At 38.1% G+C, this 26,539-nt stretch overlaps 3 protein-coding genes across 4 annotated transcripts; 2 read left to right on the top strand and 1 right to left on the bottom strand.

The window, feature by feature from the left end:
- Positions 1-16: 16 nt before the first annotated feature.
- zgc:154055 (uncharacterized protein LOC556036 homolog) lies at positions 17-6,560 on the bottom strand. 2 transcript variants are annotated; one of them, XM_067480976.1, is made up of 11 exons: positions 6,023-6,560; positions 5,625-5,681; positions 5,126-5,234; positions 4,791-4,916; positions 3,124-3,297; positions 2,827-3,044; positions 2,585-2,746; positions 2,123-2,264; positions 617-837; positions 370-521; positions 17-285 (listed from the first exon to the last, which is right to left on the bottom strand). In XM_067480976.1, exons 1-11 carry the CDS (start codon positions 6,217-6,219, stop codon positions 185-187), a joined length of 1,659 nt encoding a protein of 552 aa, XP_067337077.1. In that variant the 5' UTR covers positions 6,220-6,560; the 3' UTR covers positions 17-184. The 2 variants fall into 2 exon arrangements, with proteins under 2 accessions (XP_067337077.1, XP_067337078.1); XM_067480977.1 differs by lacking the exon at positions 5,625-5,681 and having other exon boundaries at positions 6,023-6,559.
- Positions 6,561-7,623: 1,063 nt separating this feature from the next.
- On the top strand, positions 7,624-9,697 carry fam167b (family with sequence similarity 167 member B). Its single transcript, XM_067480861.1, has 2 exons — positions 7,624-8,061; positions 8,475-9,697. The coding sequence occupies exons 1-2, from the start codon at positions 7,660-7,662 to the stop codon at positions 8,736-8,738; spliced, it is 666 nt and encodes a 221-aa protein (XP_067336962.1). The 5' UTR covers positions 7,624-7,659; the 3' UTR covers positions 8,739-9,697.
- Positions 9,698-11,936: 2,239 nt separating this feature from the next.
- Positions 11,937-25,624, top strand: lck (LCK proto-oncogene, Src family tyrosine kinase). Its single transcript, XM_067479606.1, has 13 exons — positions 11,937-12,156; positions 14,001-14,113; positions 14,763-14,823; positions 15,863-15,953; positions 17,107-17,205; positions 17,355-17,458; positions 18,265-18,414; positions 18,512-18,664; positions 20,195-20,374; positions 22,314-22,390; positions 24,324-24,477; positions 24,691-24,822; positions 24,968-25,624. Exons 2-13 carry the CDS (start codon positions 14,006-14,008, stop codon positions 25,162-25,164), a joined length of 1,506 nt encoding a protein of 501 aa, XP_067335707.1. The 5' UTR covers positions 11,937-12,156; positions 14,001-14,005; the 3' UTR covers positions 25,165-25,624.
- The last annotated feature ends 915 nt before the right edge of the window (positions 25,625-26,539 follow it).

The following is a 26,539-nucleotide window of genomic DNA, read 5'->3' on the forward strand; positions in this document are numbered from 1 at the left end:
ACTAAACAGCCCCAAATACAGCTTTTTCTTTTTTTTATGACAGAATAAAAAATACTGAACATAAAAAACACTTTAAGAATTCGGAAACACATTTCCACAGTTCAAAAGCATTGCACAATGCAAAATTCCTTCTTACAAACATGTTTAACATGTTTGGGCTGAATTAACACTCATACTATTGGTATCAGCTGAGTGCCAGCTTCTCCCACTCAATAATCATGTTCCTTATTTCCTCCTGAGCTTCTTCAAGGTGACGAGCCTGCGCAGTCCACCTCAGAAAAAAACCTGTGTCAGACATGAGTTTAAGTCAGACCGACATAAAACAGAACACACGAAATTAGGTTTGAATATATGTCAATTAAAGCTTACCTCGCCAGAGCTGCAGGGATTGAGGGTGGACTGAAGGCCAGATTGCCAGTTCATTGCACTCATACAGAGGGTTGGAGTAGTAAGCTCTCTTCCTGGGCCTCAGAAGAGCCTGGAACAAACAGTGTGTCTTCTCCTTCACACCATTAGCACATCTGATACGAGGGAGTGAATATTTATAGATAAATGTTAGTTAGAAAGGAAAGCACTATTGTGTTTGTGTTAACCTCTGATTTACAGTACAACTGACCTCTCCTGGTCATTGTTACATAAGAAGGTGCCATAGTTAGAGGCGTAAGCTTCGTTTGCCAGCCTCACCAGCAGCGCCTCAGAGAAGCCCATTGCTAGAGGGAACTGACGCCACACCTGCCACACACAGTCCAACAGCAGCAGAAAGAACGGGGACTCCTGCTGGAGACGAGCATGGGAGTAGGCTGAGTGGGCACACCGCTGCTGAAATGGGTGTCCTGCCTGGGAAATGCACACAGTATATAAAAAAAAACTCTGTTCTTTAAATTTTAGGGTAGGGTATTAGGACATAATATTTAGTGCACAACCTAGTTGCCTACAAATGTTCATTCACCATCAGAAATATAAAAACAAATGGTCAAAGAGACTAAATTACTAAAATTATATCAGTGAAAAGGTTTGCACATACCTTAATAAATATAATCACTTTAATGTGCAAAATCAGGTGTTTGATCTTTAAAAAATGATTGTCAAAGCTTAATGTTTAATGAGTGGCACCAAGCATGTTAAATTTGGCTTGCACTTTAAATTTGCAAGGGTGTGATATCAGGGAGCCTCTATTATTTACCAACATTACACTGTATCTGATAAAGACCAGTTTTTCACTGAACCACCATATGTTTTTGAATGAGTTCACAACACAGGGGAAACACTGAGTGCCCAGGGCCAAAGGTCAAAGATAAGCAGGCTCTGTTACATTTCTGAGCACTACATGCAGTTGTGATATTTCCCGTTATAAACAGACTGTGGAGCAATATCAGTGTTTGACAGGATGTTCTCACTCTGAGTGTAACTGCTATACTGCTGTCTCCATTATTTACTTCCTTTGATTTGAATCTTTTACTTATCTAAATAGATTTATGTATATATAAACGATTTAAATGATTAACTAACCATGAGTTTGACTTCAGTGAGGACAAAAAAAAAAACATTTACAGAGCCACAGATATACAGAAATCAGCTATAATATTAATAATAACTGCTGGTTTTATTTTGTGTTAAACAGCATGGGAATCAATTTATGCTGGCTCTGGTCAACAGATATCAGAAGAACAAACGCTTGACAGCTAGCTGCAGGCCGGTAAGAGCACCCATTCCGAATCTTGTCCAACTCAATTTATTTATTTAATTTTCTTTTTTTTTTAATTTTTTTGTCCTTTCGGCTTATCCTGTGAGTTCAGGGTCTCCATAGCGGATCAATTTCTACCGGGCTTGGACCGGTACTGCACAGTTGGGGAGGGGAATGGGCTGTTAGGGGTTTAGTGTCTTGTTTAGGTGGTTTCTCTGTCTCAGTCTCTCTATACTGTATGCTGTCAGATATAGGCACAAACAGGCCAAAAAAATCATCATGAAAAGAAAAAAGATGTGTGTTTGCACATGCAACTTACACAATCAATCGAGGAAATTGTAAATGGTTATGATCCAAGCTCAGTGCATAATATTTTTAAACATTTCATTCACCTCGTCTTCTGGATCTTCTCATTCATATTTAAATATATAAACTTACCTGTACCCACTCTCTTTCCAGCAGAGCCAGGAATCCCTCCAGTGTGCGGCAGCATGGGTCCATGATGATCTGAGCCAGAGTGCTAATGAGCAAACTGGAATCTGTTCCTTCAGAGCCATGAACAAGAACTGAATGACCATCCCTGGACAACAGAAATTTAAATGCAAAGTAAATCCTCATGCAAAAGAAACAGTTTACAATCATTTATTTTGTCTTTCTCACCAATTTTAGATAACACTGCAAAAAAGTCTTATTCAGCAATGTCTAGTTAAATAAATCCATTCTACTTAGGTATTGTATGTAGATTAAATATATTACTAGTTTCACACAGTATTGTTTGCAGATTTCATGATTCTCCCAGAACATTTTCCCAGTGAAAAAACATCATTACAGACATCTGTAGTTGTACCAACATGCACACAACCTATAATCTTATACACAGACCAGCAGTGTAGTTCCTACCTCTCCACACACTCAGCCAGCAGGCCAGCAGTTGACAGAGCAGTTTGCACATGAGACAGCCACTTTGAGTTCTCAAGCTTACTAAGCCAGCGGTCCATATTGTGAGACTCGTCACCACAAGCCTCCACCAGCTTGATTAGACTCTCCTGTAGTGCTTTGCCCCTGTAAACATAAATAAAGTCAAAATTAGATGACACACCTTTTTATTGCAACAAAGCAGCATCATAAAAAGATACACATACCTTTCCATCTGCCTGTGCAGACGTTTCCAACGGTTGTAACATGATTTGGACTCAAACCCCCCACCTGTCATCCGGGCTTGCTGTGCCTGCTGACTGGAGCGGGTGTCAATAATGTAACCTTTGTCTGAGCCGGCAATTACGGCCTGAAGTAGCTGCTCATCTTCACTGCAGCGCTTCCTGTTGGCTCCTGTCAGTGGTTGACTGCTGCGCATAATCACCTGACAGGTTTTCATTTGATCAGAATTGTTTAGTTTTATGGGTAAATTTTGCCTGCAGAGAAACACACAAACATCTCACCATGCCATTCTTCCTGTGGTAGTAGCAGAGGACAGGGAGGCGTCCTCCCTGTCTGAATTTGGCCGATTTGACCAGCAAGTCATCACTTATATCCTTAGGAACAATGATAGCTTTGGGGTAGGTGGGACACACTGAGTAATCTCTGTTCACACTGCTCAATCTCCACCTATCATGCTGCAAACACAGAACCGACAAGGTGATGACAGTTAATGTCAAAGGGTTTTCACAGGAAACAACCCTAAAAAGGTCCATCTTCCTCTGCACATAACTCTTAACTGCTAACTAATTTTAGCAGTTGATACCCATTTAATGCATGTGCAGTAAATATGAAGGTGGAGCTAGCAGCCTGCTTTTTGCATCTTAGACCGGAAACACAGAAACACAGCACAGCTTCAACAGTTTGCGTCCTGGCCTGTGGACCTTTATTGGACGTCACACCCCTCCATCTCTCTTTGTCTGTCCTGATTTCCTGTTTTTTAAGCTTATACAGTCAAACAAAGACTGTACACAGTCTTTGTTTGACTGTAGACCCTACCCCACCCAAATAAGTATAAATATATAGAAATAAAAACAAGCTGGTCAAAAGATAGAATGCTCTAATTAATGAGTTTTAGGAGTGCTAGTAGGTGTACTGTAATTTCTTTGGACAGGGTCCACTGCCATGTTTAAATGTTTAGTAAGCTGTAAAAGGCAGGTAACAAAATCCACCTAAGAACCTCCAATGCTTATAAATTTACACATTAATTTGTTTAAATTTAAAAGGGTGGGGCTTTACTAGAGGTTATATGCTGTGCACTTATATGTACTTATATACTAGCCTACTATTTATTCATTTGCAGTAAACAATGGTTTTCTATATATACTAACCACCTTCCAGTACATAAAGTAATACAAATGAGCTCCACCATTACCAACAGTGATCTTTGACCCTTATTTTGTTATTAATTACTAGTTATTAGTATTTATTTTTCTACAATTACCATAAATCAATGTTGTACTTTATACTTTTACTTTTTTGGAGCACTTTTACTTGACTGTTGAGTTTGTGCACACTTGTGTGTCCCATTTTGCTGCACTTTGGCACAAGCCAAATTTGCAAATTTGGCCCATTTGGCTTTTCTACTATTTGAACAAAGCTTCATAAGCCAACCACCTCCTGGCAGTAACTTTAAATTTAAGGCACAGACATGAAGAAGTATTGATCTTATTATCTATTTCTTGATAAATTGGCATATTTACCTAAATGTTAAACTCTTCTTTCAAAGTTCTATTTTTGACTACATAATGTTCTTTAAGAACAATGAAGTTTACAGCATGCAGCTTCTGACTACTCAGAGTGGCTCAACAGGATGGTGACGGGACAATATAAGGCCGCTTGATGAAAAGTACAGATATCCCACATTTGCTGGCCACATTGTGCCTATACAAAACATGCAACAATACTACCCTCAGGATCCACCCCTCACTATAGCAACATGCTATTCCCAGAGGAAGATGTCAGCCTATTAAGCACAAATTCAAGCAGTGTGCAGCACATTCTAAAGTTAAGGGAAAACAAATGAAAACTAAGCAACAGGGATATCCTGAAATTTGACCTCTGTGTTCATGTTTTCCTGCCGAACTCCTGTGCAGCAAAGAAAGCATATAGTGTTTTATATATTGCTTACAAGCTCCGTTATTTGACTGTAGTGCTTTTCAGGGGATGAAAGTCCCCACTGGTCCTGCAGGTTTAGGTCTGATGGTCTGTAAAAGAATGGATATGTCTCTGACACACACTCCAGGCAGGACAGGGTCTAGAGAAGGAAAACAGAGATTGTTGTAAAATATCAAAATAATTTAATAACAGAGAGAATAAGTGGAGGAAATACTGACAAATGTTGTTTTCAAAAAAATGGATGTAAATTCCCATTCCTAAGACCAAATAATAAATACTAATTTACTAATGTACTGATTTAGACCTATGTTTCAGTTCTGAGTAAGATTATTTGATTATTTGTTGTACCTCAATAGAGTGTGCAATGTTGAGACACTGCTCCATGCCTGGGATGTCAAGCTGGAGTAAACGAAGATCTTTACACTTTAGGGTAAGTGTCCCTGAAGATCCAGATATCCTACATAAACAGACACATCACAATTAATTTTAAAAACAACACCCTTGGTGTCCACTTCCTCCCTCAGTGCCCCATGTTTTGACTCCAGCAGTGCAGAAAGCTTGACTTGCAGCAGAAAGGGAAGGCAAGCCCAGTAAGCTGGGCTGGGTCTGGGAGGGGCTTTATCTTGCGAAGAAATGGGTGTGCATTTGGTTTCTGACCAAAAATCTATCAAGCAGCTTTAGCATTGCTTAAGCTGTCACAAAGCTAAAATAACAAAAGATTTTTAATTGGCAAGCAACCCACAATATGAGCATGTGGAGGCTGCTGAAGTCTTGTAAGCACATTTCCCTTTTCAGCACAATAACAGCAGCACACAGTAGACACACAGCAACAAAAAAGATGTCCAACCTTTCACTGCGGCCTGCGTTAGAGAAAAGGCCGGAATAGCCCAAAAGGTTTTCCACGCTGGTTAAAAAAGATTTAAACAATTAATGTATTTAGATATTAAATATACTTAGAGCAGAGACAGTTTGATGTTAATCAGTGTGATTATTTGTTTGACATACCCAAGTTTGTTATCACAGTCTCTGATAAATTAGTGCTAAAAGAATCCCCCAAAACCTCATTAGATGCTTTAATTAGTATTTAAGCTGTTAAATTAAAGTAAGTAAATAAGCATAGAATAATGCTTTTGACAGTTGGGAAACTAAATCACATGACAGTTTCTGATGGGGCACTCAGCTCAACTTGCTAAGATATGGGTCTATCTTTTTATCACCATTCACTCTTCATCCCTGCACCTTTACCTCTTCTCGATAGCATCGATGTTCCTGAGTAGCAGTAAAACCTGGCGAGACTTGCTGCTGCCCCCCTCATTCTCCCTGTCCGAGAAGAGCAGGTGGTGGCCGGTGATGCACAGGGTGCCTCTGGTCGGTGGGTGCAGCGGCTGGTGGAGCACAACATCCTCCACATTGGCGGTCTTGATGTGCTCAGAGAACTCCATCAGCTCCCACCGTTACAGAGACGAATCCTCGGTTGCTGAGCTCTCAGAATTGGTTCGGCCCTTCACTTCAAATCACTTCCTCGCCTGTTTTGTTAAGAAATGAAAGTAGTGATCTCCCTGCTGTGGTTGTGCTGCTGCCTGGACAGTTGCGCTCTGTTTGCTTTGACGATAAGGCCTCTATAAATAAAGGGACTTTTTTCTGAACATAACCTATAATGTTGCTACACTTTTTTAAACACAGGTGACTGAGCTCAAAACCGCCCTCTAAATGGAACATGTGTCGCTTGGGTTGACCAAAAACGGAAGTGCACGTTTCCTGATAGAGAGCGCAACTATGACAAGTGTCGCACATTGCTGCGTTAAGTTCTCGTACTTTGAAGGGTGAGAGCGAGGAGAGAGAGGAGGGGGGAAGAAGCAGATGTGTTGCTTGCTATCCAAAATATGCCCACTACATGGCAGCATAGGCAAACCCAGAAAGCTGCTCTAAATCACGACTTCCCTGACAAGCCCTGTGCTGTGAGTGGCGTGTGTGTGTGTTGAGGGGGGGGGGGGGGGGGGGGGGGGGGGGATCTGTATCTGTAGAAGAAATGTTTGAGTCATCCTTTAGCAGAAGTTGCAAAACCCCATGTAGAAATACTGAATTAGTAGCTTCTACATTCAATAGTCAATTTTTAGAATTACAAATACATTCACTTTTATTCAGTGTTCCTCATTTCCACTGTCATAGGTAAATAGAGAACACATTAAATATGATATTAGACACACCCTGCGTGAAAGTACATTTTCTGTGAACGAATCTCTTCCTTTTTTTTGCCACTTCATTTTGCCACCTAATATGTGCTGATTTTACACACAAAACAAATTGCAGGCTCATTAAATAATTCTTATGAATATCAAAGAACTGCATAAGGTGTTACTTATACATTAATACTTCATAGAGTAATACATGTTTATTTGGCAATTTTATCACATTAAACTGTGTACTTTTACTTTTGATTCTTATGCAGCTAGTATTTCTGTGTTTTACAAGTTTTTATGAATTTTTTTAAAATTTGGAATCGTATAGTCTATGTTTCAGTACTTTTTTCTTAAGAATATGTGTATAAAAATCACCACAAAAGTTTACTTTCCATCGCGTAATTTGAGATCCGAATAATGTGTTGTAATACAGTCTAACATATGCCGTGGAAAGGGAGGATTTTGTCATATGTAGGAAAATTTTACTCTAATGTCCAAAACAATTCAGTTTGGAATGATAAAAGCACAGTTATACTTTTATTTTGTAATGTAATGTTTGCCAATTGTGACACTTTGTGGTAAGGTCTCGAGGAAGTTCACGAAAACTCGGCTTCCTTCCATAAAAAGCCAATAATTTATCCAGCCTCCCTGTCTTCTGCGGGATGGGCGGTCACTGCTTCCGATCTCCCTATAAAGGAAGGTATGGACCGACTGCGCTCTAATCGCCAAACCACCTCCACAGAAAGAGAACTGAACGTGATCCAACCTGCCTTCGTTACGAGTCTCACTCACTTAGCCGGTGCGATGAACTTCAAAGAGTTTGGAGACGAGTCTTCCGAGGGAGACACAGAGGATCTGGACAGCGTGAAGGCGCTCACAGAGAAGCTGAAGTTACAGACTCGCAGACCATCCTACCTAGAGTGGCAGGAGCGGGTACAGAGTCGGCCGTGGAAGGAAAACTATGCCGCAGACAGTCTGAGCACTGGGGGACAAATCGTTTCCATGCCTGCAGGTTTGAGAAATGAGAACTCAGAACTGGTTGTGCGCAACGTCTGTGGCTTTGAGACTATTGATGATGCTTTGGAGTTCCTGAGAAAGGAGTTGGTGAGTGAGCTTTTTATATTATCCACAGATCTCCATTGAAAAAGATTGACAGGCTATTAAGTTGTGATTCATGGTGCAAAAAGTCGACAACGTGTGAGCACTTTACCTTCTCAAACAAAAAGTTACTCAACTGCACACTGTAGATATGAGTTTAAGTCAATATTTTCCACCTTGACACTATCTGTCCATGTGTCTGTGATCTGTCCTGCCTGTATACCTGACTAGGAAATTGCGTGTTTTAGATCCTGCAGTAAACACAGCCTAAACAAACAGGTTGTGAAATAATCTCACATTCTCAGGCCTCCATCTTTGTGTTCCATATACCAGTGATTTGATAAGAACCTGAACTATATGATAAGTCAGCTATCCAAATCCAAACTTCCCCCTAAGGCTCACTTTCTCTTAATCTGCAGAGGGAGATGCAGGTTCAGGACAACCGTCTGGCCCGTCAGCTGATCCGTCTGCGTGGGGAGATCCACCGCTTGAAGGTGGAGCAGGTGTGTGACCGCCATAAAGAGATGCTGGATGATGCCACCTACGAGTTGGAGGAGTGTGGGGAGGAGTCTGATCTGCTGTGTGACATCCCTATGAAGGCTGCCTTCGCTCTGTCCACCCCTCTGAAGCACCTGGGCCTCACCAAGATGAACATCAACTCAAGACGGTTTTCACTGTGTTAAAATCACAACTGTTCCTTAACATTACTGAGAATCATCCTTTCTTCCCTCAAGGTGTTTTGATGATGGCATGACAAGTAACTGCAAGAAAATTGTGCATGGGGTGAAAATGAAAATTACTGCTTTGATGTGCACCTTGGATTCACATGCATGAGGAAGCTTCTGTGTACAAACCTGTACATGTACACACCCTTAATACCAACACAACCACCAGCACACCTTGCTGCTGGACAGAGCCTGCTGCTCTACTGCTGATTAATCTTTGCACAATAGGTGATTCAGACTAGATAAATGAAGACTGAAAGCTAGACTAAAGTGTTAATGTATATATCATATTATATATGTTAAATATATTATACTATGTTGTTGGGTTTTGCTACAGTGAAGAGCAAAACAGTGAGGGGCAGAATACTACTGTGTTGATGGAAATTTTTCATGAAAATGTTCACTTTAACCTATAAAGATACCTTGGGAAGCTTTATAGTTCAGGACAGGTGGAGGATTTTGAGGTAGGGAGGCATTACTTGACATTGGTGTTAAAATATTTCCTGAAGTTGACTGAAATAAGAAGAAATGAAGACATTGTGTCCGGTCCAGTCTGGTTAGGAAAATGTTCTGAAAATACAGCCCTTAAAGAAAGTGACTGTATGGCCTTGTATGTGGTCTGTGCATTTTTAAACCTAACAATTAAAATATCTCTATAGACTATATCGATTTGGCACTGCAGAGAAAGAGTGTGCCTAGTGCATGTAATACCATATCCAGATTCTGCAACCCATGGATTTTACTGCAAGTTAAATGTGGCCAAACAGTGACCAAGTTTATTGAGCTGTTCACTAGGCATTTTAGATAGTTTATTACTGGAAGTAACATTACATTTATGTTGTAATTGTGTTAAAATTATTAATACATGCTACTGTAATACGAATGTATATACATGACAAGGTATATGAACTTTATATATATATATATATATATATATATATATATATATATATATATATATATATATATATAAATAGACTTATTTCTGAACATAACCTTTGCTATATATATATATATATATATATATATATATATATAAAGAACAATGTAATTTGCTATTTTTTCTTTCAAATATGACACAATAGTAAAAAGACTTTTTCATGTCTATGTCAGTTGTAAATTGTATTTTGTCACAATATATATTGTTAAATAACTGGGGGAGTCAAGATAATTAAAAAATAGTGAAGGTCAAAAATACTAGGATAATAAGGATTTAAAAATGAAAGACATCCAGACAGACACATTTATTGGGTTAATTGAAAGTTCTGCGAACAACTAGAATTGTGGAGCCCACCAAGGACAAATGTTGTAGCACTCTGATCTGATCACTTACTGCAGATTGATACATGCTTGGTCCCAGAACCACCCACTCACAAAGGTCTTTTCTTTCTGCCACAGTACTTTTATCACCGGATATAATAGACACCCCCTGTGAATGAGACCCTATTGCAATGTGCAGCACCACACACATTGTTAGACACTTTTGGTCAAACAAGAAATCAAATATGCCTTGGCAGAGTGTGGCCACAGTGTGAAATGAAAGCCCAGGTAGCACTGTTGACATGACCATAGTACTGTGTACTTCAAGGCATGAGTGACCTGTAGTGAAAAGGAGTAGCATGGAAAATGCAAAGAAGCCATGATATGATCCATTGAGGCCTTATTCTTTAGTTAATGCTTTTACAACAAAGCTCTGCAGGCTTCTACTTATAGCCTTGGCCATATTATCATGTGAGTCGAAGCTGATGTAAGTGTGAAAGTAAAGTCCTAATAACTTCAATTTAAAAGCAAACCAACTTAAAAATGATGTTTTTGTTAAAGTATATATGAATAAGCATCAGCAGAGAACAATAGCCACACTTGAAAGAGGGCAGCACCTGCATGTGAGGCAGGCAGTAGGACGGTTGGAAAACTGTGCATATTGATGGTATCTCAATTTGATTGCGTAACAGAATGTGATTTCCAACCACATTTGGAATGAGTGACAACTGTGGTCAAGAGGAAAATAGGAATACCTTTAAAATCTGTAAGGTCTGCACAAAGCTGATCTCTTAGGATGGTGCCACTCCCATGAACATCTGACTTATTATTATCAACCTGGTAAAAGACACCAACAAGTTTTAACTTCTACATGTCAAAAAGGGAAACTGCTTAACCCATCCTCCTAGATTTACAGTGTATAGTTTTAACGGAAAAAGAGTCAACTCAGGTGGTTTCATTGCAAGTGAGACTTAATCTATGGCAGTCTTCTAAGCACATATATTTCTGTGCACTTCCTGTAATGTTTGGACTGACTTCCTGCCCATGCATGCTGTGTAGCAGCAGCCGTTCACCACAAGAGAATAGATGTGGTCCACAGTTACTAACTGAGCAGTAGAAAAAGCAACAGCACAGAGTTCCAGAGCCTTAGCAATCTGAAAGCACTGTAATTTCATAGCTTCTCTCTGGACTTAAGGTGACCATGGTGTAGAAGTTTTTGAAAACAAAGCTTTGATGAAAATTATTTGTGCGTGGGTCACCCTTTGAATGCCATTTGGTGGTTTTTCTTCTTAGAATTATTGTTACTATTTTTCCTTTTTTATATTTGACATTGTTGACAAAATCAAGACCAGAGTCTATTTTTAAAGTTTGTTGGCCACAAAATACTGATACAACCCACATGAATGTTTGACAAAAATAGCCTATAAAGTGTTGTTGACTTTACATTAAACCACAGGAAACACAGATGTCCCAGTGGCCATAATGGTCTTAAGTGCAGCATTCAATACTACTAAGATCAGATTTGGAGAACTCCTGGCATCATGATTATTTCTTTCAGAATGAGTCCAAAATCCCACTCACACTGATGGTTTTACTCACCTTAAAGGTCATCGATTCACAGATGTTACACACATAAGCAACACACAAATATACCCACACCACTGTCTTGCAGCCTACCCAAGTCTGCTTTCATAACTGTATTGGAACATTCACATCTTGGTTCCCTCTTTGGGAAAGGTGCTGTCCTGACCCCCTTTACAGTGGAGCCCATAACGTTTCTCTCTGCTCACACACAGCTGCAATGGTAAGCACCTGTTAGAAGCCTGCAGAGCAACCCTCAACCTTTAAACGACGGAAACTCTCTCTGGGTTGCAGTGTGCGTGTGTGTGTGTGTGTGTGTGTGCATGTGTGTGTACAAGCACACAGCAGTGCTCTTAGCATTGAGTTAGTTATAATACGAGAAGCGGATGATGACACTTTCACACCCAGGCTCAGTTGTGAAAAACTCTGGTAAATAGCTCTTTGTAACAAAAACTATTTAACAAAGAATATCTCTATGGCGGGACTTGAAATCTAAATAAAAGGACACTTGAAGAGACATTTTATATTTCGAGATGTAAGTATAAAACTTTGTTTCTTTTCTTTTAGTGTTAAATTAGTTTAAACACTATTAAAATATTAACTGTGACAAAAGTGAAACAAACTTTATAAATTTATAAATAAATAATAAATACATGAAGCAGTTTCAGTGTTTGGATCTATTTAATTTAGTTGGACTTATATGTAATGAAAATCGTACACATATCTATATGTATGATTTTATGTATATTCATAAAAGTCACCTTTATAGAAGAATTACATCCACACCAGGAAGTAACGGTGAGGTACCTTCTTTTATTTACCATAAAGTCTTATAGCAAAAGATGTTCAGCCACTTTTGTGATCGTCACTGTTGATAGAAATCAGCATTACAAAGAAGACGGGATCAAATAAGAACAACAGTTTGCTTTCTCACTGTAACAGAATTTGTTGTATCTTATTAACCCATTTAAAACGTTTAAAATCTAAATAAAATATTAATGTAAGTTATTGGTAGATTTATATGTGTGATGTTTCTACATTGGGTTAATGATAATTTCAAATGGGTCAAAAACATATGTATATTATGTACACATATTTATACAGTATATATGATGAGTGTCGGTCTATAGTTATGATAACGGTGCTATAACAGACATTTTGCATGATAATAGCATTTTCTATGTGTGGTTGTTGTTTGTGTTTATGGTGTTAGTGGACAGGCAATGTCTTTTGAAGCACATGAAGAACTTCACACACTTGAATGAGAAACACCAGTGAATTAAGCCAAGTGTCCAGGGTCCTACCCGACCTAACTTACCATCTATTTAAAAACCCATCATACTTTTCAAACAATAAGAATCAAGAGTATTTATTTTGAAAGGCCTTCATCTACAGATTATCAAAAGAGGGTACCCCCTGAGTGGAAAACTCTGACTTTGTTTGTATGACTCCCTGGTTGCTGGCCAGCAGGCGTAGGAGAGCTGATAATTCAAAAAAACAACAACAACAAAAAAACGTCATCGTACACTGGTGAACTTCTGTGATTTGTTCCTTGGGGTCTCAGCACAGCTCTGGGATGTTATTGGCAGGTCAAGGCCTTTACAGATTTTTCTCATGGCTCTGAGACTCTGAGACAGATGGTTGCTGCGATTAGCCCACTGACCCTGTTTTATGAATGTTGGAAAGGGAGCCAAGTGAGCTTGAGAAAGCTAGTTCGTACAATGCACCAGTGTACAATACACAACACGTGCAGACACGGGATTATACAAGATTAGAATTTGCACAGTTTTATAGAGTCTACCATTCAAGTCCAAACTAGTATTAGAACATGTTAAGATCTATGATTTGGTTAATAGCTTACTTGTTAAAATGGTGGCAATACGTTTGAGTGTTACAGTTCAGAAAGGTGATTGTTGTGTGTTACTATGGGGTGTCAAAACAGCGTTTAAAATTAAATCTTATTTTACAGCCTGAGCTACTTTCGAGCTTCCATTTTGAGGCGAGGCCCTCAGTCACATCCGATTAAAGCAGTTTTCCGAAAACAAAAAACACTTTTGGCCTTCGTTATTGTCACTGATCCACAAATCTTAGAGCGGAGCCACAAAACAGTCCTTTTTTGATGTTTTGAATTCATCCTGAAGCACTCAATATTTGAAAACTGTTAAATTATTTAAACATACAGCACAATATGTCTAAACATTTCGTAACACAACTATCCAAACTTCTTCTCAAACCAAGAAAGCATGATATTCTTTCATCTGAGAATGTTTGCCAATAAAATTATGAGGATTTAATGAATTATGATTAATTATGATGTTATGAATGTTTTTGTGCCCATTTAATGTCTTTAGAAAAATAACTTGAACTTTTAAATTGCAGAAAAGATGGGATGTAACTGCAGTTCGGACTATTCAGATAGCGACTGGATTGAGAACTTGGATGAAATCTGTGAACACTGTAATTGTCCCATACCTCCCCAGTCATGCAATCCAGTAAGTGTAAATCTATTTATGGGTGTATGTACTTATGCATTTTTTTTATTTGAACACACACCAATATGTGTCAGTCTACGAATGAGTGCCAGTGTGCATTTTGACATGAATAGGTTTGACTTTTTGTGGTCCAGTGTGAATGGCCACTTGGGGAACATGCACAAGTTAAGTGCAGTGCAACTGGGAAGTTGTCATTTCTCATTTTCTAGCATTAGATGGGCTCCCAGAATACATTCCATGTTGCATAAATTACGCAACTCTTACCAAAAAAAAAAAAAAAAATAATATAAATCTAACACTGTATGTAAAAATAACAGTCTCATACTGTATGTTTTAGTCCATAAAAGTGTAATAACTCACATAACTGGGAAAGAAGTTTTTTTGTGTGTGTGTGTAATTAAATGGCAGCGCAAGTATTTACTTAATACTTTTTTGTTTCCCATATCTGTTACATGCCCATCAGATTAGAAATAAAAGAGGAAACCAGCTGCATGTGCCACAATACATGTAGACATTTGGAGGGATGCATAGTAAACCAGAATCCCCTTTACAAAGCATGTGACATGTATTAGGGCCTTGTTCTGCTGCATGAACCTAACAGGAAAGCTAAACGTGAGATACAAGTCTAATCTTGTTTTCCTCTCGCCAGTACACAGATCAGCTGATTCCGTATCCATCGCAACATTCCCCCCCTACATCGCCCTTACCAGGTAATACGAAACAAGGATTTGTTCTTTTCATGCACGTGTTTAGGATATACATGCAGAGCTCGATAACGTCATGTTTTATTTATATAGTCCCCCCCAAAAAAGTGAAAACAAGAAAGGAAGAATCGCTCTATAGGGATGAAATCAATGACGTTGTAGTAAAACGACCATATGTTCAAAAATATCGGGTAAATACGATACATAATATTAGACGTATGAAGTGACATAGTAAACATGTCATATAGTTATTAAAATCAATTTATAGGATTATGATTGATTTAACCATTAATACATTTAAAAATAACAAAAATCATTGTATTTTATATTTCTCATACATTAAATTTCCAATCATATTTCATCATGTCATGTCTACTGCACGAGAAACTATACAAATACTAATATTTACTGTACCTATTTCTTATATTGCTCTCAGTCTCAATGCTTCTCACATTTGTAACTTTCCTAGAGGAATTTCCTTGACAAATATCGGAATTCTATTGAGAAGAGTGTAACTAATGTTTCGGTGGGATGTGAGACCCTCAGTTGTCACTGTGGAGTTCAGTCTCTTATTCTTTTGCTGTTAGGACAACAGCACAGGCTAGTTGGTTTTTGCAACGATCAGTAAAATTGTATAAGTCATTGTTTTATTTATTTATGGATGAAGTTACACTTTATCATCTCAAGCTAAAACTCTTAGCGTCACATATTGCTTGTGAGCTTCACAGCCCCCCTGCTCCCATATTATCTTCCTGTACTTTCAGCGTTATACTTCTGCCTTGAAGTTAAATATATTCTTATTAGGGATATGATTCTAAATACTTTAGCATTGGTGAAATTGTCGCAAATTTCCCTCAGTATAGTGAACCACACCAGGAGGCCCTTCTCCATCACCAAGGCATTAGCTGCAGCCATTTGTGAAAAGCAACAATAATAAAGGAATAATAAAACACAGCATAAGCCTACTGCTATGTCAACAGTTAAGTTTGTGATTCAATTAAGTATTTTTTATTTTAAACTAAAATTTGCAATTTTCCTCTTGTAGACAATCTTGTGGTGGCCATATACAGCTATGAACCCACCCATGATGGTGACCTGGGCTTTGAAAAGGGAGACAAACTCAAAATCCTCAACAAGTAAGCTGCTCAAAAACACCTTAAAGCCTGGTGAAACAGAATAGGGATATCAACCACAGATGACGATTTGATCACTGGACACCCATCCTTGTACTGTAGCACCCAAAACTATTATTCACACAGCCAAAAGTAAACCTTGAAAAAGGTTTTCAAGATTGCCTAGTCTTAGGCAAATATCATGTATTTATCTGCTTAGTTTCGAATTTGTTTAATCCAGGTTGCTCTAACCCTGTTTCCGTTTTCTACTTTCAACGTTTCAATTGAGGCAAACTTGTCATAAAGGTTTAGCCATGTGATTACATTGAAGGTTACAAAAAGGAAACTCCTAGTGATGCATATAAATGAAAATAATAAAGGTAAATATTCGACGTAAATACTATTTATTTAGCTTGAATAACAAAACGAATTTGATATGATGTGCAGACCTTATACATATTCATATATTGTTCTGACCAGTATGCACTACATTATTTCTACTACATTATTCTTTATGGTTATGTTTATGAAATGGTTATGGTTATGAAATTTAGTGAGGACGAAGGCAAGAGTTTACATTCTACACAGATATCCACAGATTACATGTTAAATGTTATTTAAAAAATACGTTCCAAAAAAATAGAGAGGCAAACATTCAGCACATTTAATTACTCCTGGGAAATGTATACCTTCACCTCATAGGAAGATAAATATTTCATAAATAATACAATTAAATATTTACATTTTTAAAAAAGTGTCTTAAATGTCCAGAAAAATGTGTTGAGTTTGGTGTGGTAGCTGGATGGAGCTCTGTTAGGGTAAATTGTATCCTAGCTATGACCCTGAAAGACAAAATATTGTAGTTTATTTAGACTTTAAACTTTAGAAATATTTCAAAATTTGTAATACTATAAGGATCTTTTTATCTGTCTCTCTACTGTTACTTTTGCCGATATGTTCAGTAAGACATTTCCCAGTCTACTAAGTCTAAGTGCAATGTGGTTTTATTTAAAGCATTGATCATTATGTCTGGAAAGCACCCTTTTGCCTGTACGGGTTGATTGCAACTGCTTTCTGATGGTGTACCTATTCATTCCAGAAAGTCTAGACTGCTGTAATGCATCACTCATAATCCAAACATAATCATGGATTTATTGCTGTCTCTTCTTACATCTAGGGAAGATCCAGAGTGGTATTTGGCAGAGTCTCTCACGACAGGCCAGCAAGGCTACATCCCATATAACTTTGTTGCAATGACCACAATGGAGACCGAACCGTACGTCACACAGGAAATTTAGTATTACCGCTGCCAGCGCTATGTCACTGAGCCCCAACTACATCTCATTTCATATAATGCATGCTGTGACTCTGTGGGAAGGGAAGTGGTTTGCTCAAAGTATGAAGCATATTTTGTTTGCACTGCAGGTGGTTCTTTAAGAACATTTCTAGAAACGATGCCATGAGGCTCCTCCTCGCTCCTGGGAATACACAGGGCTCCTTCCTGATTCGAGAGAGTGAGACAACCCCAGGTGAACTGATCTTTCTTTTATCACAGTATTGACTCATTTCCTGTCTTTTGTCTGCACAAAATTCAAGCTTAATGAGTGTGTTTTAAGTTGTCTATCTCCATAGGTCCGTTATGACATTTGCTTAAATATGATACAAATGCCATACATGAGATCATGTACAAAAATGGCCTCTCTCAGTCTTGTTATTTATGGAAGTGTTTCTAAAAGACTAACCTGCAAAAACCCTTACTGTTTTGAATCATCAACTTGAATTTGGATCTGCTTTACTGTTAAAACATTTACGTCATCACTCCGGGTTAAAAATGAATTGTAAACAGCTAAACTTAGTCCGATTGTAGACATTACAGGACATTAGATCAGATAGAGATGGAAAGAAGATTTCCGGGGACTGTAGATGCCAAATAATAGTATAATTCATATGAAAATGACAAATTTATTTACCTAAACTTAGTTAAGGTGCACTATAAATATTTTTATCATAAATATTACGTTGCCCATAAAGTTAGAATAATTTTGTTTTCAGATGCATATCTCTTTTTTTCCCCAAAGGTTAACTGTGCTTTAATTTTCCCTGTGACATGTTTGGAAGACATACACTTTATCTATCAATAATAAATCATATTGACACAATAATTTCATAAGAAAAGGTAACAAATATTGTTTTCAACTTTATGGGCAACAGTGTATTCATAAGTGAATGGGGTTAATACCATAATAGTCTAATGAAAGGACTGAAGGGAGATGCTGAAAAAGCTTTAGAAGAAATTAGCTCCTGCACAAAAATTTACACTTCCCATTTGTTCCAGGCTCATACTCCTTATCAGTCAGGGACTTGGACCACACCACTGGTGAAGGAGTCAAGCACTACAGGATTCGCAACATGGACAATGGTGGCTTCTACATAACAGCCAAGATTTCCTTTAGCTCGCTGAAGGAGCTTGTCCAGCACCATTCACGTGCGTGCAGCTGGTTGAAGGATGAATCAAGGTTATTTATTACAGTGGGGTTTTCTCGTGCACCATTTTATATATTACTTCTTTCCTTGTCATTTAGGCGATGCAGATGGGTTGTGCACAAAGCTGGTTAAGCCATGCCAGTCGAGGGCACCACAGAAGCCCTGGTGGCAGGATGAATGGGAGATTCCCCGTGAGTCCTTAAAGCTGGAGAGAAGGCTTGGAGCTGGACAGTTTGGAGAAGTCTGGATGGGTGAGTTGCAAAAAAAAAGATTGACGAGACGAGAAAAGCATGCTTGTAGCTTTAGTACAAAAATATAAAGTTTGTCAGCAAGTTGTGATCTTGGCTTTGTGTTTTCTCTGCAGTCTATTCAGGAGAAAAAGGTTTCCTTAGTACAATCTTAATATCAGCCTGACTTTATTTGAGTTTGGAACATAACTCAGACTACATGAATCCATCTTTCCAGTGAGCTCATTGATGAACTGTCTCTAAACAATACATGCATGAATGGCTATTGTCATGCCTCTTGTGAAGTGTTAAGTTAAACAAGAAGGCAACATGTTGTGATCACAAGGGTATCATCTGAAATAATTGTTGCCACAGCCATCTTATTATTTGGTTTGATGAAATATTTCCCCTCACTTTTTCCATGCTCTTTCTCCAGCGCACTTCAACATCCCAAATAAACACTGCTAACCATGGAACTTGCACTCATTTCACAGCCCCTTTTTATTTAGAATATCTCCTTGCATGTCATCAGCGCACTGTGTCTGTTACTCCGCCCTAACGCAAACATTGGTTCAAGGATTTACCATACACGAATAAGAGAAGTAAATGTGCGTGGCTGTTTATTCATCTAAGTTAACATGATAACCACTCTTTATAGCAGAAGATTGCCATTGTAGATTACAGTGAGGAAGGATTGCTTTGGGTAGTGAATATACTTTTTACATTTTACACACTATATGCAAAGTGTAAGATGTTCATTGTGTTCTGACATGGTTATTCTGACATGACATAGGACAGTGTTTCCATGAGTGATATTTTATGTGTAACACATATGTAATCACAACTCCATGACTTAACTATCTTTTTTATAAACTCTATAAAACATAAAGCTTTCAGGGTTTACTTAAGTCACAATTACCAAGTTAGTCACAATTTGGTAATTCATTCGTATGAAACATTTTTGAGGGCAACATTGGTCAATCAGTCCACCACTTTTAAGAGGTCCTAATATGTCAAAGCTGGATGGGTTGTCAGGAAATTTTGTACAAACATTCATGAGGATGAATCTTACTGAATCTGGTGACCGCTGGCATTTCCTCTAGCACAACCACAAAATTTACATTTTAGTTTAAAAAAAAGAATAGATGCTTTGCCAGTTAAAGGATGCCTTGACTTTAAATTGGTTTATTTGGTTCCAGTTTTGGTTGTACATATATATATATAAATGTCATCAAAGTCCTCCTTTAAATTAGTAAAGATTTTCTTGGTCCTCAGAGGATTGAGTCCCAACAACAATTGGGTCCGGTAACTATTGCCATTTCAGTTGTTGGCTACTGTATTAGGTAACATATGTTGGCCTGCTAATATTTTAAATATGACAAACATAATAAACATGCGTTCTAAAAACCAGCATGTAAACCCTGTCGCTGTGAGCTTGTTAGCTTAATGATAATAGCTAAGCACCACTATTTGTATGTACAGGCTCACTGGAGACTTGGTCTTATTTTAATCAGTTCCTTTCAGAGACCCACTGATGTTTCACTGTTTTTACAGGTGTCTACAATAATGACAGGAAAGTGGCCATTAAGAACCTCAAAATGGGCACAATGTCAGTAGAAGCTTTCCTGGCAGAAGCCAACATGATGAAGAACTTGCAGCACCCTCGCCTTGTCCGCCTCTTTGCAGTGGTTACCCAGGAGCCAATCTACATCGTCACAGAGTACATGGAAAATGGTAGGTCGTAATACTGTCTGTGTCACAGCCAGGATCATTTTACTAATAAAGTCAACAGTTGAGACTAGTTATCACTAAAAGCATCAAAGAAAAGGGAAAACCTGACGCAACCTGAGGCATTTCCATTAAATGAATACTCATTTAAAGATGAATCAAAATGAAATCCTTCTCTTTTCATACCATCTCAGTTCAGATTAGTCAATGAAAATGAGTCCAAGCATGCCCAATATGAACATGATCAACCAGAGATAGAGTCATCAGGGTGAACTCTGTGCCTGGAGCAAAGACAACAAAAATAGTAGAGTGTTAGAGACAATCAGGATCAAACGTACTGATCTGTTATCGGACTCTGGGTGAAAATTCATGCTTAAACAAAAGACTGGGTCGTCCAGTGCTTTTCCCTCTTTGTATGAGTCATAGTGTTTTTACATGTTTTCTTCTCTTGACTTACCTGAATATCTTTTAAACATGTATTTACAGCTCCCCTCTCCTTTTTTGGTACAGGATATGATATGAGATGCACATTACTGGAAACACATAGCATAATCATTGCTCGAGATTGAATGCAGCAGTGTGAGCCAACCTAAATGAAGGAGTCACATAAAGTCATCAGCTTTGTCTCACAAAGCATGGAGCTCAGCTGAAGTCGTCTGACTTTAGCTTCCCCCTATGACTTTCTTATATTCACTGCTTTGTGCTAAAATGTTTTATCAAATGTTTAAAAGACCTTTAACTTCTTTTCAGACAGGTTATTAGTGTTTACACACCAAGAGGAAGTCTTCTCTGGCTAGTCTGAGTGTAGAGGGTGTTAAACTAAACAAGGATGAGTCACCATGTTATTGTTTTCAGAGACCCCGATCAAGCATGGCTACTTTCCACAGTCTGCATTAGCCAATGGAACAGACAAATGTACACAGATATTGGCACAACATAAGTACACACAAGTACTTTGACAATGGGAATTTGTTAAGCATCTTGCCTCTTTCCCCTTTCCTTCATGCCTAATCATGTATTTGAGAAATATTACAGAAAATATTGTCAAGCTCAAACAGCAGTAATAGACTGGGGTCATAGTAACAGCTGCAAACAGATTTCAATGTACAAGCAGTAAAGGTTTAATATATTCAAATACTGCTGTCTTATGAAAGTGATTCAGTATCTGTTTCACTTAAACCTTTAAAGTCTTTGTAATTCTTTTTCAGTGGGAGGAACAATGAAAAAATGCATGGAGAGATGTCACAGGCACAATAACAGCCTTACAGCTGAAGTGAATGGAGTGCCTTTGTATGGTCTTGTATGAGTGGCCTGTAAACCACCAACAGTGGTTCTACATGAGGCTGTCTCTTTGTCTACGATCCATTTGTGGACAGGACACAATTGTCACCTCTGTTGTCAAGAGAAAGAATTGGTTGGAGTTCCTGTCTTTTCAAGTTATCACTTCTTTTTCATTATCTATGACAACAAAGATGGAAAATAACAGGCGTGTCATCCCAGCTTCCCTTTGTGACCTTGACAAAGCATTTTTCTGACTTTAAAACCAGCCTTCCGGACTTAAGCAAAGAAGCAAATGCCTCCTCTTTCCTGGCACAGTCATTCCACTTATTTCTTTTGGTTAGATTTGGTTGGCTGTTGTGCAGAGGTATTGTTCTGTGCTAGTCAAACTTAGCACAAGGTCTGCTGTCAGAAACCATGTATCAGCTTGACTAATGCTTCTTGTACTTCCTGACTCTATGTTACTAGATTTGAATGACTATTCTAGTCCTGCTCTATCAGTTTATGTCAGTGAGGAATTTTCTAATTATATTAGATTCCAATTCTTCTGTACAAAGCAACTTTAAATACAGTAAACATGTTGTAAAAATGTTCTTCTTAGATATATAGTGCCTAGTAGGTTAATGAAATTTGTTTGTTGATGTAATTTAAATGTGGTCCATTACAGGTAGCCTTGTGGATTACCTAAAAACAACAGAGGGGAGCAGTTTGCCCATAAACACTCTGATAGACATGGCATCTCAGGCAAGTCATCTCTACATACTATCAAAATATCTGTATCTGACCTCTCATCCCCACATTCATAATTATTTACTTCCCTGTAAAAAATCTAGCACAAAGAAATTTGTGTAAATGCCAAACAGGCCTAATAGAAAAATAAAATTCACAAATGTCGCAACTCAGCAAAACTTTTAAAAATCAGCGCGTGGTGGCAAAACCTGAAAGTAAATGTGTGATGTTGATTTTCCACTCAGTTTCTGTGAATTAGTTTTGCCGACTTTCATTATAGCCGATGTTTAGATAACAACTGTGTAGTTTCATCCTAATGAAAAGTAATGTTATGAATATACTATCCAAATACTCATAAATGACCCATTTGGTCAGATGTTGAACATGGGTTTGATATCTGTTCACTAAAAATACGCTTAGCTTTATAGAACTTAGCTTATCACGAAGACTATAAACAACTGGTAAATTAAGTAAAAAAAGTACCTCTATAGCTTACCTAAATGTATTATTTTCATAAAGCTCTCTGTTTGTTTGTTGTAAACTAACTGGAATGGCTGGATAAGAGTCCAAAGTCACCACTCTTGGCCACATAACCCTTGAAAAACCATAAACTGTGTGTACATGTAATTTTTGGCTTGCCTCGAACGAAGAAGGTGATATTAGTTGGAGTTGCTTTGGTTTTTAGTTGTCTTAAAGCTAAGCTGAGCTAACATAACCAAGTGTTTCTTTTAGCCCATACACCTGTAGGAGTGGTACTAATATCCATTCAAACTCTTGGCAACAAAAACAATAAGCATATTTTCTAAAAAGTTCCAACCCTTAACCGCGCATAAGTCATTAAGAATATCAAGTTTTGCCCACATCTTCTTCTTCAAATGTTGCATGTCAGTAAAAGAACTTAGGTGTATTGTGGGTGTGAGAATGGAAAACACAACCACAGGAAGACTGGAGTTTCAAAGTCTAAGAAGACAAAAAAGAGTCTTCATTCGGAGAATATGCCAATTCTCCACCACCTTAGAGCTTGGTGCGAAGAGCTAGAGTTTACACAGAGCTTTGCGGTGAACATATTTTACAAAAAGAGGGTTTCATGCAAGTTACCGCGCACTGATAACATTTGTAGTAGTGAAAGCTCAAAGCACAGAACTCTAACCATCATATAATGGACCATAACAGTTTAAGGCATTAATGACTTTGGCTGCAGTTTCAAACTCTGTCCACATCCTTATCCCTCATGCTCATCTAAGTGGATGAATGTAAGTTTTTAGATATAGGAGAACAAAGGTATTACAAGATAAGTAATTTATAGAATCAAAAACACAAATTATTGGGATGTAGAGTAAAGTAGTGTAAAGTTGTCTAAGTAGGAAGCCTGACAGCAACAGAAGTCTATAAAATAGCTTGAGGGTTTACAGACTCTTTAGCCTCACAGCCAGTGACACTTATATGGTAGATTCTTTATCTGAAATACCTACCAGTGACTGTGGGTGTTGAATTGTGCGGAAATTATCGTTTTCTTGATTCAGACGTTTCAGTTACTGATTTCCCCTTGCATTAGGTTTGCTGTCAATTTCCTTCTGTGGTCAGCCCATGTGGAAATGACATATGCATTATGTAATTTATTCAGAAACACATTAACAATTTTAACTAGCCGGATTTTGGTAAGGTAAAAGCAGAATGGCAGGTTTCAGTATCGGGAGATAGTGCTAGCATTCAGCAGGCATCTCTGTGCCCCGGGTGGAGTATGTGGGTGGAGGACCTGGTGAAAGGGTATAAGGAACTGACCTGGGGAAGTGGTACACTCCCTGGTTTGGGAATCACTCTTGGTCTATCCAACATACACAATCATTTGGTAGTGTTAAGGCCCACACACAGCTGCTCACTGTTATGCGTGTCATGCTTTAACAAATACACACTTGCAGGTTGTTTGATGATGTGCTGTCCCCTGTAGGTGGCTGATGGCATGGCTTTTATTGAGCAGAAGAATTACATTCATCGAGACCTGCGAGCTGCCAACATTCTAGTATCTCATGAGCTCATTTGTAAGATTGCTGACTTTGGACTTGCAAGACTCATTGAGGACAACGAATATACAGCTAGAGAGGGTAACAAAATCTCACAGAGACTTAAAATCTATGATCTTGCATTTGCTTTTGTTACATCTGTGTATGTATTTGTTTTGTGTTTTTTTTTCCTAATTGCAGAGACAGATTTTAGATGTATTGATAATTATTGTCAGTGTTATAAAAATCTGTGCAGTAGCTTCACCAAGTGTTTACGTTGTTGTTGAAGAATACATTTTCCTCATTTGTTTGTAGGCGCAAAGTTCCCCATTAAATGGACTGCCCCAGAGGCTATCAATTATGGCACCTTCTCCATAAAATCAGACGTGTGGTCCTTTGGGATCCTCCTGACAGAAATAGTGACATATGGACGCATACCTTACCCTGGTAAAACAAATTATTCTCTCTACTCATTCTATTGCATCATAAACTACTTACTAATATGACCAAGTTACAATTCTAATACTGATTTGAATTTCTGAAAAACGTAATAATTATTGGCCTACTCTGCTACATTTTACCTGTTGTGCAGGTATGTCCAACCCAGAGGTAATTCAGAACCTGGAGCGGGGATACAGAATGCCAAAACCAGATCATTGTCCTGATGGGCTGTATAATGTGATGGGTCTGTGTTGGAGGGAAAGCCCAGAGGACAGGCCCACCTTTGAGTACCTGAGGAGTGTACTGGAGGATTTCGCCACTGCTACAGAGAGGCAGTATCAGGAATAGCCCTGATGGGGCACAAAGACATCCAGACATTCAATAAATATAGTCAAATTAAAGGCACACCTTTAAAAGATGGATAATGGATTTTGTTCATTGAAGCATACTTGCCTTTATATTGATAAGGTACAAACTGATAGTTTCCCAAATCTAGGGTACTTTATGTCTGCATCAAACTTATATTGGGGTGACCTCTTAGATATGATACAATCACATATGGACTAAAAATGGAACATTTCACAGCTGGATCACTGAAGAGGCAACAACAGAGAGAGTTGAGAGATCATCGTGCTGCTTGAACAAAGTGGGGACTGAAAAAGATGAAGAAGTAGCTGCTCTCCTGGTGCTCATTAAAAAAAAAAGATGTAAATACTATCAGACTGCTCCAGCTGTGTTTTACTACTTACCTGTTATATAATTGTTTTAAGTTCATTGTTTTCCTTGCAGTAAAAAGCTTTACATGAAAGTTGTTTTTTATTACGTAACATTCAGAAGAACCCACACCACACAAAATGAATCATCAGTTTTATTCATCCATATAAGTGAAATGATTTAGCTAAATCATGCTGAGTTGTGTGTACTGCGCCTTTCCGGCGTGCTCCTGGTAACATACACAGGTATATCCAAAATTATAAAAGACATGAAAAGTATGTATTGCTAGCAATGCACGTGCAATCATCTATACTAATCAGCAGTGATGAAATATAATAAGGTTCAGCTACTAATGTAGTGTATTTCATTACTCTTGCCCCTACTTGTGCTGTTGGTGAATGCTTCCAAATACTTATATTATACATATATTGCTCCTTGTTTTAACTATATTCAGCTTACAACCAGAGTTACTTGTTTACTTAGGGACTGAGAAAAATCCATTGACTATGATACCTTGAGATACAGTAGATTAAACTATGAAGCTGCAAGTGTGCTAGTGACACATTAAAGGATCATATATTATAATGCAGAAATAGGCTAAATATTGTGCTTCTCAATTAGGGCATTTACTAATTTAAAGTTGTAAAAGGAATCGAGACCCCACTCTGCTCAGTCCTCCCACTCTCTCATCACTCTTTGCTGCTAAAGTACATCATTTCAGTACTATTATACATGTAGTATACCATTGTAGCACAGCATGAGCCTATGGAAAGTGTAAGATTACTATAGTACATCGTAGTTCAGTGGTTAATTTCTGGTATCACTGGACTACCATCGTATGTACAATAGTATGGTACCATTAATTACATACCATAATGTATTTTGTAACCCTGAACACATACAATGTGCCATAATAAATTGCACATTGTATATAAATAATATAAAGATATGTTGTACCATGTACATACTTCGAAAGGTACCATACACCATTTACTAACGAAGATTAAGG

The sequence above is a fragment of the Channa argus genome, chromosome 16 (genome assembly GCF_033026475.1).
Source record: "Channa argus isolate prfri chromosome 16, Channa argus male v1.0, whole genome shotgun sequence".
NCBI lineage: Eukaryota > Metazoa > Chordata > Actinopteri > Anabantiformes > Channidae > Channa > Channa argus.

Excerpts from the sequence above, each read along its gene's own strand:
- zgc:154055 (XM_067480976.1), bottom strand. The coding sequence starts at position 6,219 with ATGGAGTTCTCTGAGCACATCAAGACCGCCAATGTGGAGGATGTTGTG. Across the intron at positions 4,917-5,125 it reads ACATTGCACACTCTATTGAG|ACCCTGTCCTGCCTGGAGTG; the intron begins GTACAACAAATA and ends TTCCTTCTCTAG. Across the intron at positions 838-2,122 it reads TGGAAAGAGAGTGGGTACAG|GCAGGACACCCATTTCAGCA; the intron begins GTAAGTTTATAT and ends TGCATTTCCCAG.
- fam167b (XM_067480861.1), top strand. The coding sequence starts at position 7,660 with ATGGACCGACTGCGCTCTAATCGCCAAACCACCTCCACAGAAAGAGAA. Across the intron at positions 8,062-8,474 it reads AGTTCCTGAGAAAGGAGTTG|AGGGAGATGCAGGTTCAGGA; the intron begins GTGAGTGAGCTT and ends CTTAATCTGCAG.
- lck (XM_067479606.1), top strand. The coding sequence starts at position 14,006 with ATGGGATGTAACTGCAGTTCGGACTATTCAGATAGCGACTGGATTGAG. Across the intron at positions 20,375-22,313 it reads CACAGAGTACATGGAAAATG|GTAGCCTTGTGGATTACCTA; the intron begins GTAGGTCGTAAT and ends GGTCCATTACAG. Across the intron at positions 22,391-24,323 it reads TGATAGACATGGCATCTCAG|GTGGCTGATGGCATGGCTTT; the intron begins GCAAGTCATCTC and ends TGTCCCCTGTAG.